At 37.7% G+C, this 13831-nt stretch overlaps 1 protein-coding gene across 1 annotated transcript in view; it reads left to right on the top strand.

Moving 5' to 3' along the window:
• LOC126368077 (junctional adhesion molecule 2A-like) overlaps window positions 1-13831 on the top strand; it is a 100449-nt gene that overhangs the window by 40133 nt on the left and 46485 nt on the right. The window contains exon 2 of the mRNA XM_050011960.1: window positions 2140-2345. Coding sequence (XP_049867917.1) covers window positions 2140-2345 — 206 coding nt within the window. The remainder of the gene's footprint in view (window positions 1-2139; window positions 2346-13831) is intronic.

Genomic DNA, 13831 nt, shown 5'->3' with positions numbered 1-13831 from the left:
GGCCCCTGATATGACTCATGTAACGACTACGTACTTACATCAGTAAGTAATAACCGGGACCAACGGCTTAACGTGCCTTCAGTCATTAAGTATTGTCAGACTTCTCGTAAGGCTGATAATTTAATCTATGTTTTTTCTTTATTTTACGGTTAAACACCTATCCAACTATGTATTCAAATCTGTTATTTTTTACTTAACCACAAAACATGAAATTACTACTTACATTTGTATGAAAAAGCACACTGTGACGTCATAGAGGAACGTGATAAATTGTCAGACTTATTATTAAGTTTCTTGATTAAAATTCATTAGTGAGTTAAATAGAAAAAAGAAAATGTTTTTCGTCAGTTTTAAATCAGTGGTGTCCCGTTATTTGGTATTCATAATTTATCTTGAACTTAGTTGTGTTTTTTTCGAATGTTTTCAGAATTTTAAAAGCATATTGCGTTTGATATCATTTTTATAAGTCTCAGTATGGGTGACTAACTCATTGAATCCAATTATATTCGTATTCCTATTCAAAAACGGTAACAAAGAAAAGGGCTGCCTTATTCCGAAGGAATGTTCGTAATAAAAGCCGGAACACACACAAAGGAGCTTTATAATACCCTGACCATGGTGATACAGTCTGTTCAGTAGACAAGCTAATATCTAGGCTCGTTTACAAGGTCGAAGTTTAATAAATTATGTTCTATATTTTTGAGTGAATAGAAACCAAAATAAAAATAAAATTTCAAGGATGCAATCTGCTAAATAGGTTAGAAGTGTTACGGAGTTGACTGAAAATTTGTCGGTCACTTGTGGGTGGGCGACCAAATAGCAAAACTAGTGTCAGGGATTGAGCAAACGCTCTGACATGACATGACTCATGTACCGGAGTTCTAATTCTAGTGTAATATCCGTATACTGACATCGATATGCGTAACTACACATAACGTTACGTTACGTTACGTTTCATGATCGATGTCCATAACGTTAGCTCACGACTATATCCGAATCAGGGATGTTAGGGAGCTCCGTAACCGTAACCGAAATTATCGAATATCCGATATAAAAAATCAACCGTAACCGAATCCGAAATAAAAGTTCCCGATAATTCCGGATCCCTATCCGGAATTATCGGCGGAGCCTAATTGAGACACGTTATGACAAGTTGTTGTAATCGGCTGAGGCTGCCAGTGCCGACACACAAGCCGCGCTCATGTTTGTTTTTTTCTTTTTTTGTCGTCATAACATAATATAACTTGTCGTTATAACTAAAATCACTTTATTACCTATTTGTAATTTACTTTCGAAATTCCTTAAAAGATAATATCCGTAACCGAAATTATCTGAAACTAACGGATAATACGAAATAATTTATTATCCATATCCGTAACCGTATCCGGTATAAACATTCTTAAATCCGTATCCCATCCGTATCCGAAATTTCATATCCATAACATCCCTGATCCGAATCGAGGTAGTCAGAAGTACATTCACCGCAAGATGAGCTAAGTACCCTCGCCTCACCGACTGTGTGTATGATTTAGCAGTTACTTACACTTATGGTCATATAATATGAAGAGTACTACAATGTGTAGAAGTAGGGACTTCTAGTGTGCATTATTAATAAAACTCTTCAGTTAATGCACACCAGGTTAGATGCCCTCCATTTGTTTTAGTACTTTTTTATTAAGTACCAGGTGAGAGCTCTCAGCGCTTCTCATTTGTTCGATAAAATAGAACAAACTGTTTGAGGCAAGTGTTTAACAATTCAGATCAGAATACAGGTAATCTATCGTTTTTTTTATACTGTACTGCAATAATCATCTCCCTAACATCATCCCGTTTTATGCTTTTTACTTTTTCATTCTAACGTTTTTTTTCTTTTCTTTTTCTGTTGGGTATTTTTTATGTACTTACTGCAAATTAATTGCAACAAACAGATCTTCACGTTTTGGACGTGTCTTATTAAAGATTAGCTAGTTATATTATTAACTACATTGCCGGACAAACGGGGAGCGCTGTATATTTATCTTCATTGAATTCTATATTTAAAATTCTGTTTAATGCCTTATCTTTCTGCGAGGGGTTTTTACCCAAACTGACCAAACCCCACGACATCTACCCAGAATATCACTTTTTTCTTTGTTTCAGGCTCGCTGTGTCTTCGTGACGTCCACATGGTGATCCCCGAGGCGGTGGAACGGAAGTCCACGGTGGAGATGAAGTGTCAATATGACTTAGAACAAGAAGTACTTTATTCTGTGAAGTGGTACCGCGGTGATAGGGAGTTCTGTCGGTATTCCCCACGAGACGTTCCACCGCTGAAGATCTTTCCTATACCTGGAATCGATGTCAATGTAAGTAGGCATGTATGTCTTACTTTTAAAAAATAAAACAAATATTATTAGTAGCTGCTGGTATATATGCGGGTGGAGACACAACAACCGTTGGCTCGATTTGCAGTGTCGTTTATTATAAAGAAAGAGCGTGGATCGCAGCCACACGCACACAAACAAGTAGACATACACACATACAATTTGTCAAAAAAGTTAATGTGACATGATTTCAAAGTGAATACATATTAGTACTCGTGACCATACTCGTTACATGAGCCATTTTGGGGGCCTCTGGCGGCTCAATAATAACCCTGACACCAGGGTTGTTGAGGTTGGCTATTTACCTCACAACCCATACAATAGAAGAAGATACTCCAGTTGCCCGCGGTCCTAATGTAAGTAGTGCAGCGTAATTTTGCTGCAGCGCAATCTTTTTGCTTATTAAGTTTTCTTTTTCTGGCTTTTTGGACGTATGCTATATTTAAAATTTGAAATATGAATTTGTCTCCATGGTTTGTTTGTTTGTTTCTTGACATTGGAGAGATATTCTTTGTGGCTGACTATTGGTTTTCTTGTATTTTATCTGGAAAATCTAATTTAATGTTCTGTATGTGTTTTTAAATGTGCTGTTTTAATTGTGAAACGTAAAACGTAATTTCTGGTGATATAATTATAGTATTTCATTTTCCCTGATAAGGGAAATTCCCTTGGGTTTTGGTTCTTACCTGGAGCTACATCGTGTGCGAAGCCGCCCCATCCCCACGGATCCTATATATGATTCGAGTTGCGACTGCGAAGTCGCTACGATCGCTCCGACTCTGCGGTTCCTGTCACTTGCCGTTACCCGTTTCCTGACCCGAAGCTGTATCGCTTCAACGGTCCCTACAAGACGGACGGATCGACGGAATAACTACGGCTGCGAAGAACCAAATTGCTTTTGTGTTCTTTTTTATATTCCTGAACGTTTTTTATAAAATATTATTTCCGCTATTTGTGAATATTTATTTAGGAAGCCTTTTCCAAAATTCTTAAAGCCCCGTGCGGCATCGTTTCAGTGTTTGGTATACCTTTCGGCATAATATTTAAAACTTTCGTTGATCAACGGAGGTAGGTGAAGTTCGATCCTTTTTTACCGTTGTTACCTTTTAACTATGTTCATGTTAATCTATAATAATTTAAATTACTTAAATTGCATTTCCTATTAAATTTATTTAATTGTTAGCGACTCCTCTCCTTTATCGCTACAGTAGGTTATAATATGTGGGAGACACGTGAATGATTCTGAGAAGTAAGGTAATGTTACTGTAGACATGAGGACGATATTTATTACCTAAGTATAATATTAATAAGTATAAAATTGGCAAATTGATTTCGAACCCGCCTATGTTTACGCGCAAGTCAAACCTTATTTCTTTGACACGCACAATTACTCTCTTTTATGCCGAATTTACTAACGAAACCAATCGTGTTTACTGTACTCAAGAAAATTATGGAAGTTTGTATCCCCATACCATTTCTGAACTTGGAATAAAAATAAAAAGAAACAGCATGTGTTCAGCTTGTGATGCTAATAATAAAAGTCAACCATGTAATTATGTCGTTTCCAATATGATGGACTGCCTGTATGGACGATACAATGACGGATACATCATCTTCCTAGAAAAAAAAGTTAGAAAGCTGGGAGAGGTGTGGGTTCTTAGATCATCTTATGATGGATGTCCCTTTGACTACCCCATTGGGATATAGTCGTGAGCTTATGTTATGTATTATCATCTCATCTTATCACTTTTGTATCATAATCCGGCAAGTAAGAGCCATCAGTACTCCATATTGATCCGATCTAGTATTTAGTGAATGCAATCAGGCAAATTACAATTTAAATCGTACCCCCAAGCTTCCAATTCAATAAAATGACCTATCCAGTTTATTTAAAGGTCAATTTGTATTTCCAAGATTTTTACATTTATCTGGGGATGGATTGTTAATATTTTAAATTAGTCGTAAAAGCAAAATTCAATCTAATATTGTAAATGATCGGAACCTTTTCATGCCGTGGGCTATTCGTCGGTTCATTCGTGCAAGTGGCTTCGGGCGAATATTTTTATTAAATTATATTATTCTCGTTAAAATATTAAAACAATTTTATTAGCGTTTGCCTGAATGTAGTTTTTAAGATATTGATTGAGAAAACGGAAAAAGTTAGCGATGATATATACCGCGACGCGATTTATGTTAGGTACTTATATAGCAACAATTGAGCGTGCCTATGGAATTTGTATGAAGTAATGATTTAATTATCAATATGACGTCATACCAAAAAAATATCAATAAGTAAATGTTGATCTCTTTGTTACATGTAGTCGAATACTGATAACCTTAGTCGAAAATCAATACGTACAGAATCAGCATCGAGAACATTTTGAATAAGTTATATGGCTCGGTCAACGATGGCTTCTATTTCTAGATTAGTTATAAAATCCTACTATAGAAATAGAAGCCACTCTAAGATTTTTCTTTTTGACTTTTTTTCGAACTTTAATTATGAATTAAGTAACAATGAGAACGATACATTGTCATTACATTCTCATACATTCTCATACATTCTCATATCGGTATCGGTAAGAACCCGTTATTATGTGTTTTAATAATGAGAACGATGTGTAATCGTTTTTATTATTGGTGACGTCACATGGTCGAAAAAATCCCAATAAAAAAATTCACAAAACCTATTTAAATCTTATTCAAATTCAATCGCAAATCTTAGACAAAAAATCAAAATGGCGGATAAACAAAATCTCCACCATACAGAATTTTGTTTTTCCAGAAGGGGCCTTGGGTGGTAAAAATAATGTAAGGAGGGTTTGAACGGAATGTCATGTTCAGTATGTAAATACTTCCCGATCTTCGGAAAGTGCTCCGCATCAGGGAGACACTCTACCGTCTAGCAAAACTTACGCACCTGGAACTTTTTTTTCGCAAAACCTATTTAAATCTTTGTCAAATTTAATCGCAAATTGGCGAAAAAACAAGATGGCCATAGATATTGTTCTATATTTGCTTAACCGTAACTACGTGGTTTATTGTCGAACAAATACAGGACACGCGAAGCTGCTTTAGCAGCGAGCGTACCACCCACTATCTAGTTATTTAATTTAAGTGTTTCCTTTTATTCGTTGGTTTATCAGTGAGTAATAAAGCCTTTGAAAATGTACAATGTATATTTAATAAATATCATCAATCAGGTCACAACAACAACACGACACCAAACCTATCTATGATACATTTTGCACAAACATACAGCGTTACTGACATCGTAATGAAAACTTTGAGGGATGATTCAGACGGTTACGGTTAAGCAAATATAGAACAATATCTATGGCGGCCATCTTGTTTTTTCGATGATTCTGAGTAGTTATCAAGTGAAATTATCCGTCGCAAAAGTATGGAACTGATAATAATTAAAAAAAATACTGAAATTTCCATATATTTTCCGACAGGAAATTCCGCTTGATAGCATCTCAGAATCACGGTCTGAATCATCTCCCTCAGTATTTGTTACTGTGTCACTAACACCCATACGCACTTGTATCACTACCTGTACGTACTTCTACGGGGTGTAAGTGACATAATGGTAACGAATACTGAGAGAGATAATTCAGCTCATTATTCTGAGTTAATATGAAGTGGAATTTTCCATCGCAAAACTCAAATAAAAAAAATCCACTTGATATTAACTCAAAATCACGGTCTGAATCATCCCCCTCAGTATTCGTTACGATGTCACTAACATATAAATACCAATAACTATAATCGAATTTACTTATTTTTTGTGTCTATTTCTGTGCTTTCTAGGATCTACGTGGTGCGTCGTCTCACTTTATAATGTCACCTGAATCTACTTTGTGGAATGGCAATAAAGTTATTAAATAAGTACAAAGACGCGAGCCCACCGCGGCGCATGCTAGCTGCATGGATTAGCTGCGTGTAATAATCTGTTTGCCGTTTCCATCGGAGTACACGAAGACCCACGCAAGACTATGTATTGCGTGTCACGGTGCACGAAGAGACTGCGCACGTGCCAACGAGTGTCTGACTGAATACTGCGCAGCGATAAGCGAACGGTACATAGACGTACTCCAGTGGACCGACAGTGTTGAGCTATGTAACCGCATATTCGAGCAAGCCATGCGTGTACACATTACATCAATCCATGCGTGGGTTGCAGTGGACACAAAGACATACATTTTCTTACAAAGCGAAGCTTAATATACGTGCATGGCTACGCGGAGAGGCATCTCCGCGTACCGCGGTGAACCCGCGCTTTTAACACGTTGACAATCCAGTGATCCATATACGGATCATGACGGACTAGCTTCAAACGTCCGTGACCCATACATGGGTCACTAAGAAACGACTAGGTACGCACTAAGGGTGAGTGCTCCACTTGGATCTCGGGTAACTTTGCAAAGGTTCGTATTACAGTATGTTTGATGAATGCTACTGTCCACCTGTTTGAAGGCTGAAGTGACTGAAGGTTTAGTAAAAAAAATTTTTACTTTTTCAATAAAATAAAATAACGTATAAAAATTAATATGCGGGACTTACAAGGAAGTCAAAACATTTTGTATGGGGACTGTCAACGTGTTAAGCTATAGTGCTATCTAATCTGCACTGGCCGACGCGCTTTACTAAAACGGTTGATGAATGTTGTGTGTATTTTATTCACTTTACATTGTAACGAAACGACAGTGTGCCAGCTATGTAATAATCGGGGTGATCTCAAAAACGACACAGTTATGGATTTTCATGCGTCTTTTTTCTCTAAACTTACAAGGTGGGCTTGTAGAGTTGAAAATTTGTATTCAGACGAAGGTGCGTCAAGTACAAGTAATCCTGAGATTATTGGATTCACGTTCATCCATGCAGTTACTATGAACTTATATGTGTTGAATTTGAACTACGTACTATGTATGTATTACCTATGCGGGCAGTATGTGATCACTGATCACAAACCAAAGATCAATCTGCACGTGATTGCCATGGTACGGCTAGGTATGCTATGTAACGTAATATACCTATATGTTATGTTTCATACATGAAGCCGCTATGTATCAAGTTAACTCGCATGGAATGTAATTGTCTATCACAAATGTAAACGGAGCACATAAGATTTCTGAGCGGTGTTGTAAAGGCCGCTGTGGTCTTGTGGTTAGAGCGTTAACGATCCGGCGCTCTCGGATTCAATTCTCGGTAAGGACTTGACTAGCAGAATATTTTATTATTTAATATTAAAGGTTCATCATATCCATCTTAGGACTTCGTATCAACAGTGGCTGCAAGTTGTCTTTGATTACTTGTGGCTCTGCCCACCCCATTTGGGATTACGGGCGTGAGTTTATGTATGTATGTATGTATGTAAAAAAAAAACCCTAGTTAGGACAATAAAATTATGTTCCGTTAGTGAGATGCATTGGTGCTTCGGAGTTAAGGCGTTCTCGCTATTATACACCTACTGTACTATTCAAGTAGGAATGTCAGGCTTGTGGCGACTCTACTCTCGACACCAGCTTTGGTGATATCAATCATTGACCTTACAACCCACATGAAAGAAAAAAGCTGTTCTTACTACGGTAGCTACTAGTTTTACCGCGTAAACCTAAAACAATGTTCCTGTACGTTGCCATGCGCTTACAGCTGCATAGCGTGACAACGATTCAAAACCCAGCGGTTTATCAAATCAATCGATCTTTTTCACTAGCAATTTACCCCGACGTTGGTTGCTCGTTCAAGCGTAACCCACGTAATCACCGTCCAATTCTTGTCGGTGTTCGATAACCAATTAACTGGGTTTCCATTCAGAACGTCTGCTAGCCGGCACTTTGTTCCCGGTTCGTCGTTGCGATCCATTTCGAGATAAGTAAGCTTACTAAGCAAGCAAGGGTTGCATGGGATTAAAAACTACCTATATCGAAAGTATAAACTGATAACTAGGGTGAAATAGTTCCTCCCAGGCGGTTTCAAAGTTAGCTTTTAAGTGCGTGTCTTATTCTCCCCAAAGACCATGTAAAAATATGAAAAAGCTAATCGAACATGCTGAATAAACCCTAGCGTTTATCCAATTTTGCCCAAGATCCACTCACCTAACCTGTAGTTCCACTATTTTATGGAAGCGACTGTCAATCTGACCTTCCCACCCGACGGGAATTCCATTCCAATTATAGGTGAGGCTACATGCTTCCAAAAATACCTTTCCTCTACATCTTGCGTTTCCTTGTGATGTTTTCTTTCACAGTTCAGTATGTGGCATCAATTAACGATCCATGTAAAAAGTTGGAAACACATTCGGATTCAATGACTCGAGTTGGGATTCTAACCCGCAATCATCGAAGTTAAAAGCGTGCGGTTTCACCACTGGGACACTACAAATAAATATGAACCTACCATATGAACGGCCTCTGTGGGCCAGTGGTTAAGCGTTGGGCTCACGATCCGGAGGTCCTGGGTTCGAATCCCGGTGAGGATATATCACAAATATCACTTTGTAATCCCTAGTTTGGTTAGGACATTACAGGTTGATCACCTGATTGTCCAAAAAGTAAGATGATGCGTGCTTCGGAAGGCACGCTAAGCCGTTAGTACCGGTTACTACTTACTGATGTAAGTAAGTAGGCGTTACATGAGCCATGTCAGGGTCTTGGCGTTTCAATAATAACCCTGACACCGGGGTTGATGAGGTTGGTAATTCACCTCACAACCGATACGATAGAAGAAGAATATGAACCCATTGTCTGAATTACAATTTACTGCAGCAATCGGACTGTTAATTGCTAATATTTGTGGTTAATCGAATTACTTAGATATTGTTGTCTTCATAAATCATAAAAATATCCTGAGACATTAATCTCTCAACAAGAGACTGCCTACTAGGTGTAAAAAGCAATTAAATTAACCAAGAGAGACTTAAACATTACAAACTTTTTAAAATCAAAAACTTTCTTAATTCTTAAGATCTATAGAATAAATTATAAAAACCTTGTAACTTTATGTGAGATTCATTGTCGGAATTCCTAGAAATGGTGTGAAGTCCTACATTTTATAGTTGTGTGTTTTAGTTTGAATACAAATAGGTAGCTTTTTGTACTGGCCCAAAGTAATAAACAGTACTTGTGCCTACTGGAACATTGTGTGTTCTTTGTAAACGATAGGGAACTCATATTATGAGTTCCCTATCGTTCCACATATTATGATGTTGATGCAGAAAAGTGGAATACTGATTAAAGGTTATATATACGTATAAATAATGTAAGAAGTATTATTTGAGCCATTGGGCAATGGTTGGCAGACCTAGGTCAATGTGCAGATTTTCATTGCGAAGGAACCACGGAGCTCCCGTGGCTTTCCGTATGAAACGATTTTGTATTACCTGTAGACGGTGGATTTGAGAAGGACTCACGTGAGCGAAAACTACCCCTGGATAGGTCATGATCGGACGGATGCAAGTCGTGTAGATTTTCACCTGATTCCTAAGGGACAATTTACTTCGCTTGTTAAGGAGACAATGAAGACGGCCCATTACAAACGCGGCGCGATCGCGCACACGTTTGATATGGGCCTTGAAAGTAAGACGTCTATCTAAGACTACGCCGAGATATTTGACTTGCTCCTCCCAAGGGATCGGCTTGCCAAACATCTTAATGATTTTTAGTTGACGGCGTGACCGTGGCGTGTTATAATAGCCCTTTGAAAAGTACACCGCTGCACTTTTCTCCGGGTTTACCTCGATTCTCCATTTGCGAAACCACTTGCCCAAGGCATTGGCCGCGCGTTGGAGGATTCCGGTCATCATAACTCGACCACGGCACGAAGAATAGATGGCTGTATCATTCGCAAATAAAGCTAATTCGGTATTAGGGGATTTGGGAATGTCATTAGTATACAATGAAAATAGTAAAGGGGAGAGGACGGAGCCTTGTGGGACTCCGGCATGTATCGGGTGCGGTGACGAGAGCGTCCCTTCTACGCGGTCAAAAATCAATAAATCCACCACTCTGCTAACCACCACGATAAGCGATTGTTTTATAGTCTATGTTTATAAAAGGGGTCATGTGTTGCTAACTTTTTGATAAGTACCTAGTTTTTTATTACAAATTACTTAGGTTTGCGTTTGACCACAATCTCACCTGATAGTAAATAATAATAATATTAAAAAAATATTATTAATGAAACAAAGTACAATTTAAACTGTTATCAGCGATCCCTGCACTAGGCATCACCCTGTATCGCATTGGCTAAATGTAAGTGCATAAGAAATATTTTAACTTAAAACTCTAAATCATACTCTATAACGAAAAAGATATGTAACTACGTCATTTATTGTGGTTTAGTATTGTAAAAAAAATAAGTTTTTAGTAAGTTACACAGTTTACTTAAATATAAAAAATTTGTTCTATACTCTCTTTTACTATCCCCCAAAGAATTTGTGTTTGTTTAAAAGCTGAACTAATTCCTTCCTCGGGGAAAGTGTTCGATTTTAGCAGACATAAGGTTTGTTTTCCGCACTTCCTACGATTTGTTCAACGCCTGGAAAATCCAGAAGTAAGTTTGTCGAAGTAGTCCAGTTTATTCAATTTCTATTTATAAACACTTTATCGATAATGTATTATTTTATGTGATAGAATGCAATGTTATCATTTACTTTTCGTGAGGCAGCATACAAAAGTATTTTAGTCGATCATACTAAGGTTTTTAGCTTTCCTGTGGTGATGGGGGAGCTCCTTGCATGATAGTCGATATTTGTTTTTTGCCCTGCAGGATATAATATACAAGACAACTTTTTAATGTAATATTGGGGAGCTCCGTAGGTCGTAAAGTTTGCGGACGAGTGGAGTGCAAAGTATTCTTTCGCGGTCACATGGCCCTTCCAACCTCTTTATTCTATTCCGTGGAAGAACCCTTGTCACTCACTGTGCGATCACAAGTCCATATTCCAGGACGGGCCTAAACCAATGATTTTCGAATTCAGTTCATGATCTCAGCGATGAAGAAAAACACGCGTTTCGGGGGTACGTGACCTAACTTGTATTGGACGGGTTTTCCCTTCGCGGGATGAAAGTGTACGCAGGCAGTCACTTCTGTAAAAAACTGGATCTGTCAAATGAAGATTTGATAGGTCCTGGAGATGAACGAGATGATGAGAATTCTTCCATCAAATTCACTTTTATTACTTTATTGTATATTATTGACTTCTTTGATGTAATTGTTCCACAAATTGACCTCATCAAATATATTACGATATTCTTACTTACTTGTTTGGTCTGCATTTCTCCATAAAACTATTACATTAGACCACAAATTGTATCGAAGTCAAAGTCGAGTCGAATCGCGTTTCAACATAAAACATAGTAGGTGCTAATACAAATTGCACACGCCAAAAGAAAGAGAAGAGACAGAAAATATATAATAGAAAGAGAAAGCATTTGCATATTACTTCGTAAACTTGGGACTCTTCAAGGTCTATATTTCCACGTGCTCAATTTTCCTCAGGTGATAAGAAAAGTATTTCGGTATACTCGTTTACTTGGCGGAGCTTGGCGTGTATTATTATTAGTAGTACTAGTTAACACTGCTACTAACTAGTTGTTAGTTAGTACTAACTATATATAATTATAACCATGTATTGTTACTATAATACACGCATAAATACACATTTTCTGATCATCTGCGAATTTCTAAAATGGTGCATCAATAATAATGAATATAATTAGTAATTAAATAACAATTGATTAATTCGTTAATTATTTTTTAAATATTTACGGCTCTACCCACCCCATTTGGGATAACTAACGAGCGTCAGCAATGTAAAAGGGTACGTAGGTCCGTTATTTCCACGAATTCGGCTATTAACGAAAAAAGTATACGTCACTTCACAACCAGTAATGAGCCGTTCCGTGAAAACTTATGTAAAAACAACTTTTTACCTAACCTTTAGGCAGATAAGACAGAGACAGAGTACAAGAAAGAATAATTTAAATAAGAAAATCAGCCAGAGTCCTTACAATTAAAGAATTTTTACAACGAGAGGATTCCCACTTTAAGAACATTCCTGGGTATAACAGACAAGGATTTTGGTTGGTTATTAATTGCCAGTATAAATCGCGGCCTATCGTCACCAATTTACCGTGTTGAAGAGAAATCGATCGTACACTCTAAACAATAAAAGCATTAGTTACGTAGAATCATTTATCCGCTGTCTTCAATGATTCACCTTACCCATATTCGTATAAGTATACGATATTGGAATGCTTTAGAGCGGCGATACACGGCAGGTATTTTCATACTTTCACAAGTATTTATTTATTTATTTTCAATTAAAGATTAGGTAAAATCTGTGGGTAACATCTTTAAATTTTATTGTTCGTCGATTTCTATGGCAGGAATTTCGTATCTCATTTAATAATTAACATAAACAATCAAACATAGCATCGCCTGCCAATGGGGTAGGCAGATGTCTATTATATACACCTACTCCTTGCCAGCTATGTTTAAGTTTCATGTAATAGGAACGGCCTCCAGTGATTGAGCGTTGTGCTCACGATCCGGAGGTCCCGGGTTCGAATCCCGGTGGGGACAAATCACAAAAGGCTGATCACCTGATTCTCCAAAAAGTAAAAAGCTCCGTGCTACGGAAGGCACGTTAAGCGGTTGGTCCCGGTTATTACTTACTGATGTAAGTACGTAGTTGTTACATGAGTCATGTCAGGGGCCTATGGCGGCTCAGTAATAACCCTGACACCAGGGTTGATGGGGTTGGTAATTCACCTCACAATCCACATGATAAAATATGTAATAGGAGCCAAGCCCATTGCCATTATTCGGGTACAAATCCGTGATATCAATTATTTAAGATCCAAACATGAATTCAAACTCACAATGTCGAATTAAGTGACACTGAAATGTAAGTCACACGTTCTTCGAACAGATCTATCACGGATTAGTAATTAAATACAAAGATTTTGTGATATACCTAACACTGGTCGTCAAGACATCAATTATTATTATATAATTAATTATTTTAAGGCATCAATTATTAAAGCCGTAGAAAAAGCATTCAGAGAAATCAACGATAAATTGACCTGGAAGAATCACTTCTGTGGCGTCTGTGGTCGTGTGGTTTACCGAATTACCCTTCAAGCAGGGAGCGCCGATTCAATGGGTTATTTGAATAAATCTACAAAATAATACTGCTCTTCTATGCTGTTCTGGGAGCAAATAAAAAACATAGAAAACGTTCAACTGCTTGTCTTCCCGGGCATGTCGTAAAAACCGACAGAGGGATTGTGTCCTCTAACATGATGGACTAATGTTATGGGCGATAGGCTGATCCCTTATCACCATAAGGTTCATCATATCCAGCTTACGACATCGTATCAACAGTGGCTGCAAGTTGTCTTTGATTACTTGTGGCTCTGCCCACCCCATTAGGGATTACGGGCGTGAGTTTATGTATG

The sequence above is a fragment of the Pectinophora gossypiella genome, chromosome 7 (assembly GCF_024362695.1).
Source record: "Pectinophora gossypiella chromosome 7, ilPecGoss1.1, whole genome shotgun sequence".
Classification (NCBI taxonomy): Eukaryota; Metazoa; Arthropoda; class Insecta; order Lepidoptera; family Gelechiidae; genus Pectinophora; species Pectinophora gossypiella.
The sequence above is the reverse complement of the archived record's forward strand: the minus strand, read 5'-3'. Positions and strand labels throughout refer to the sequence as shown.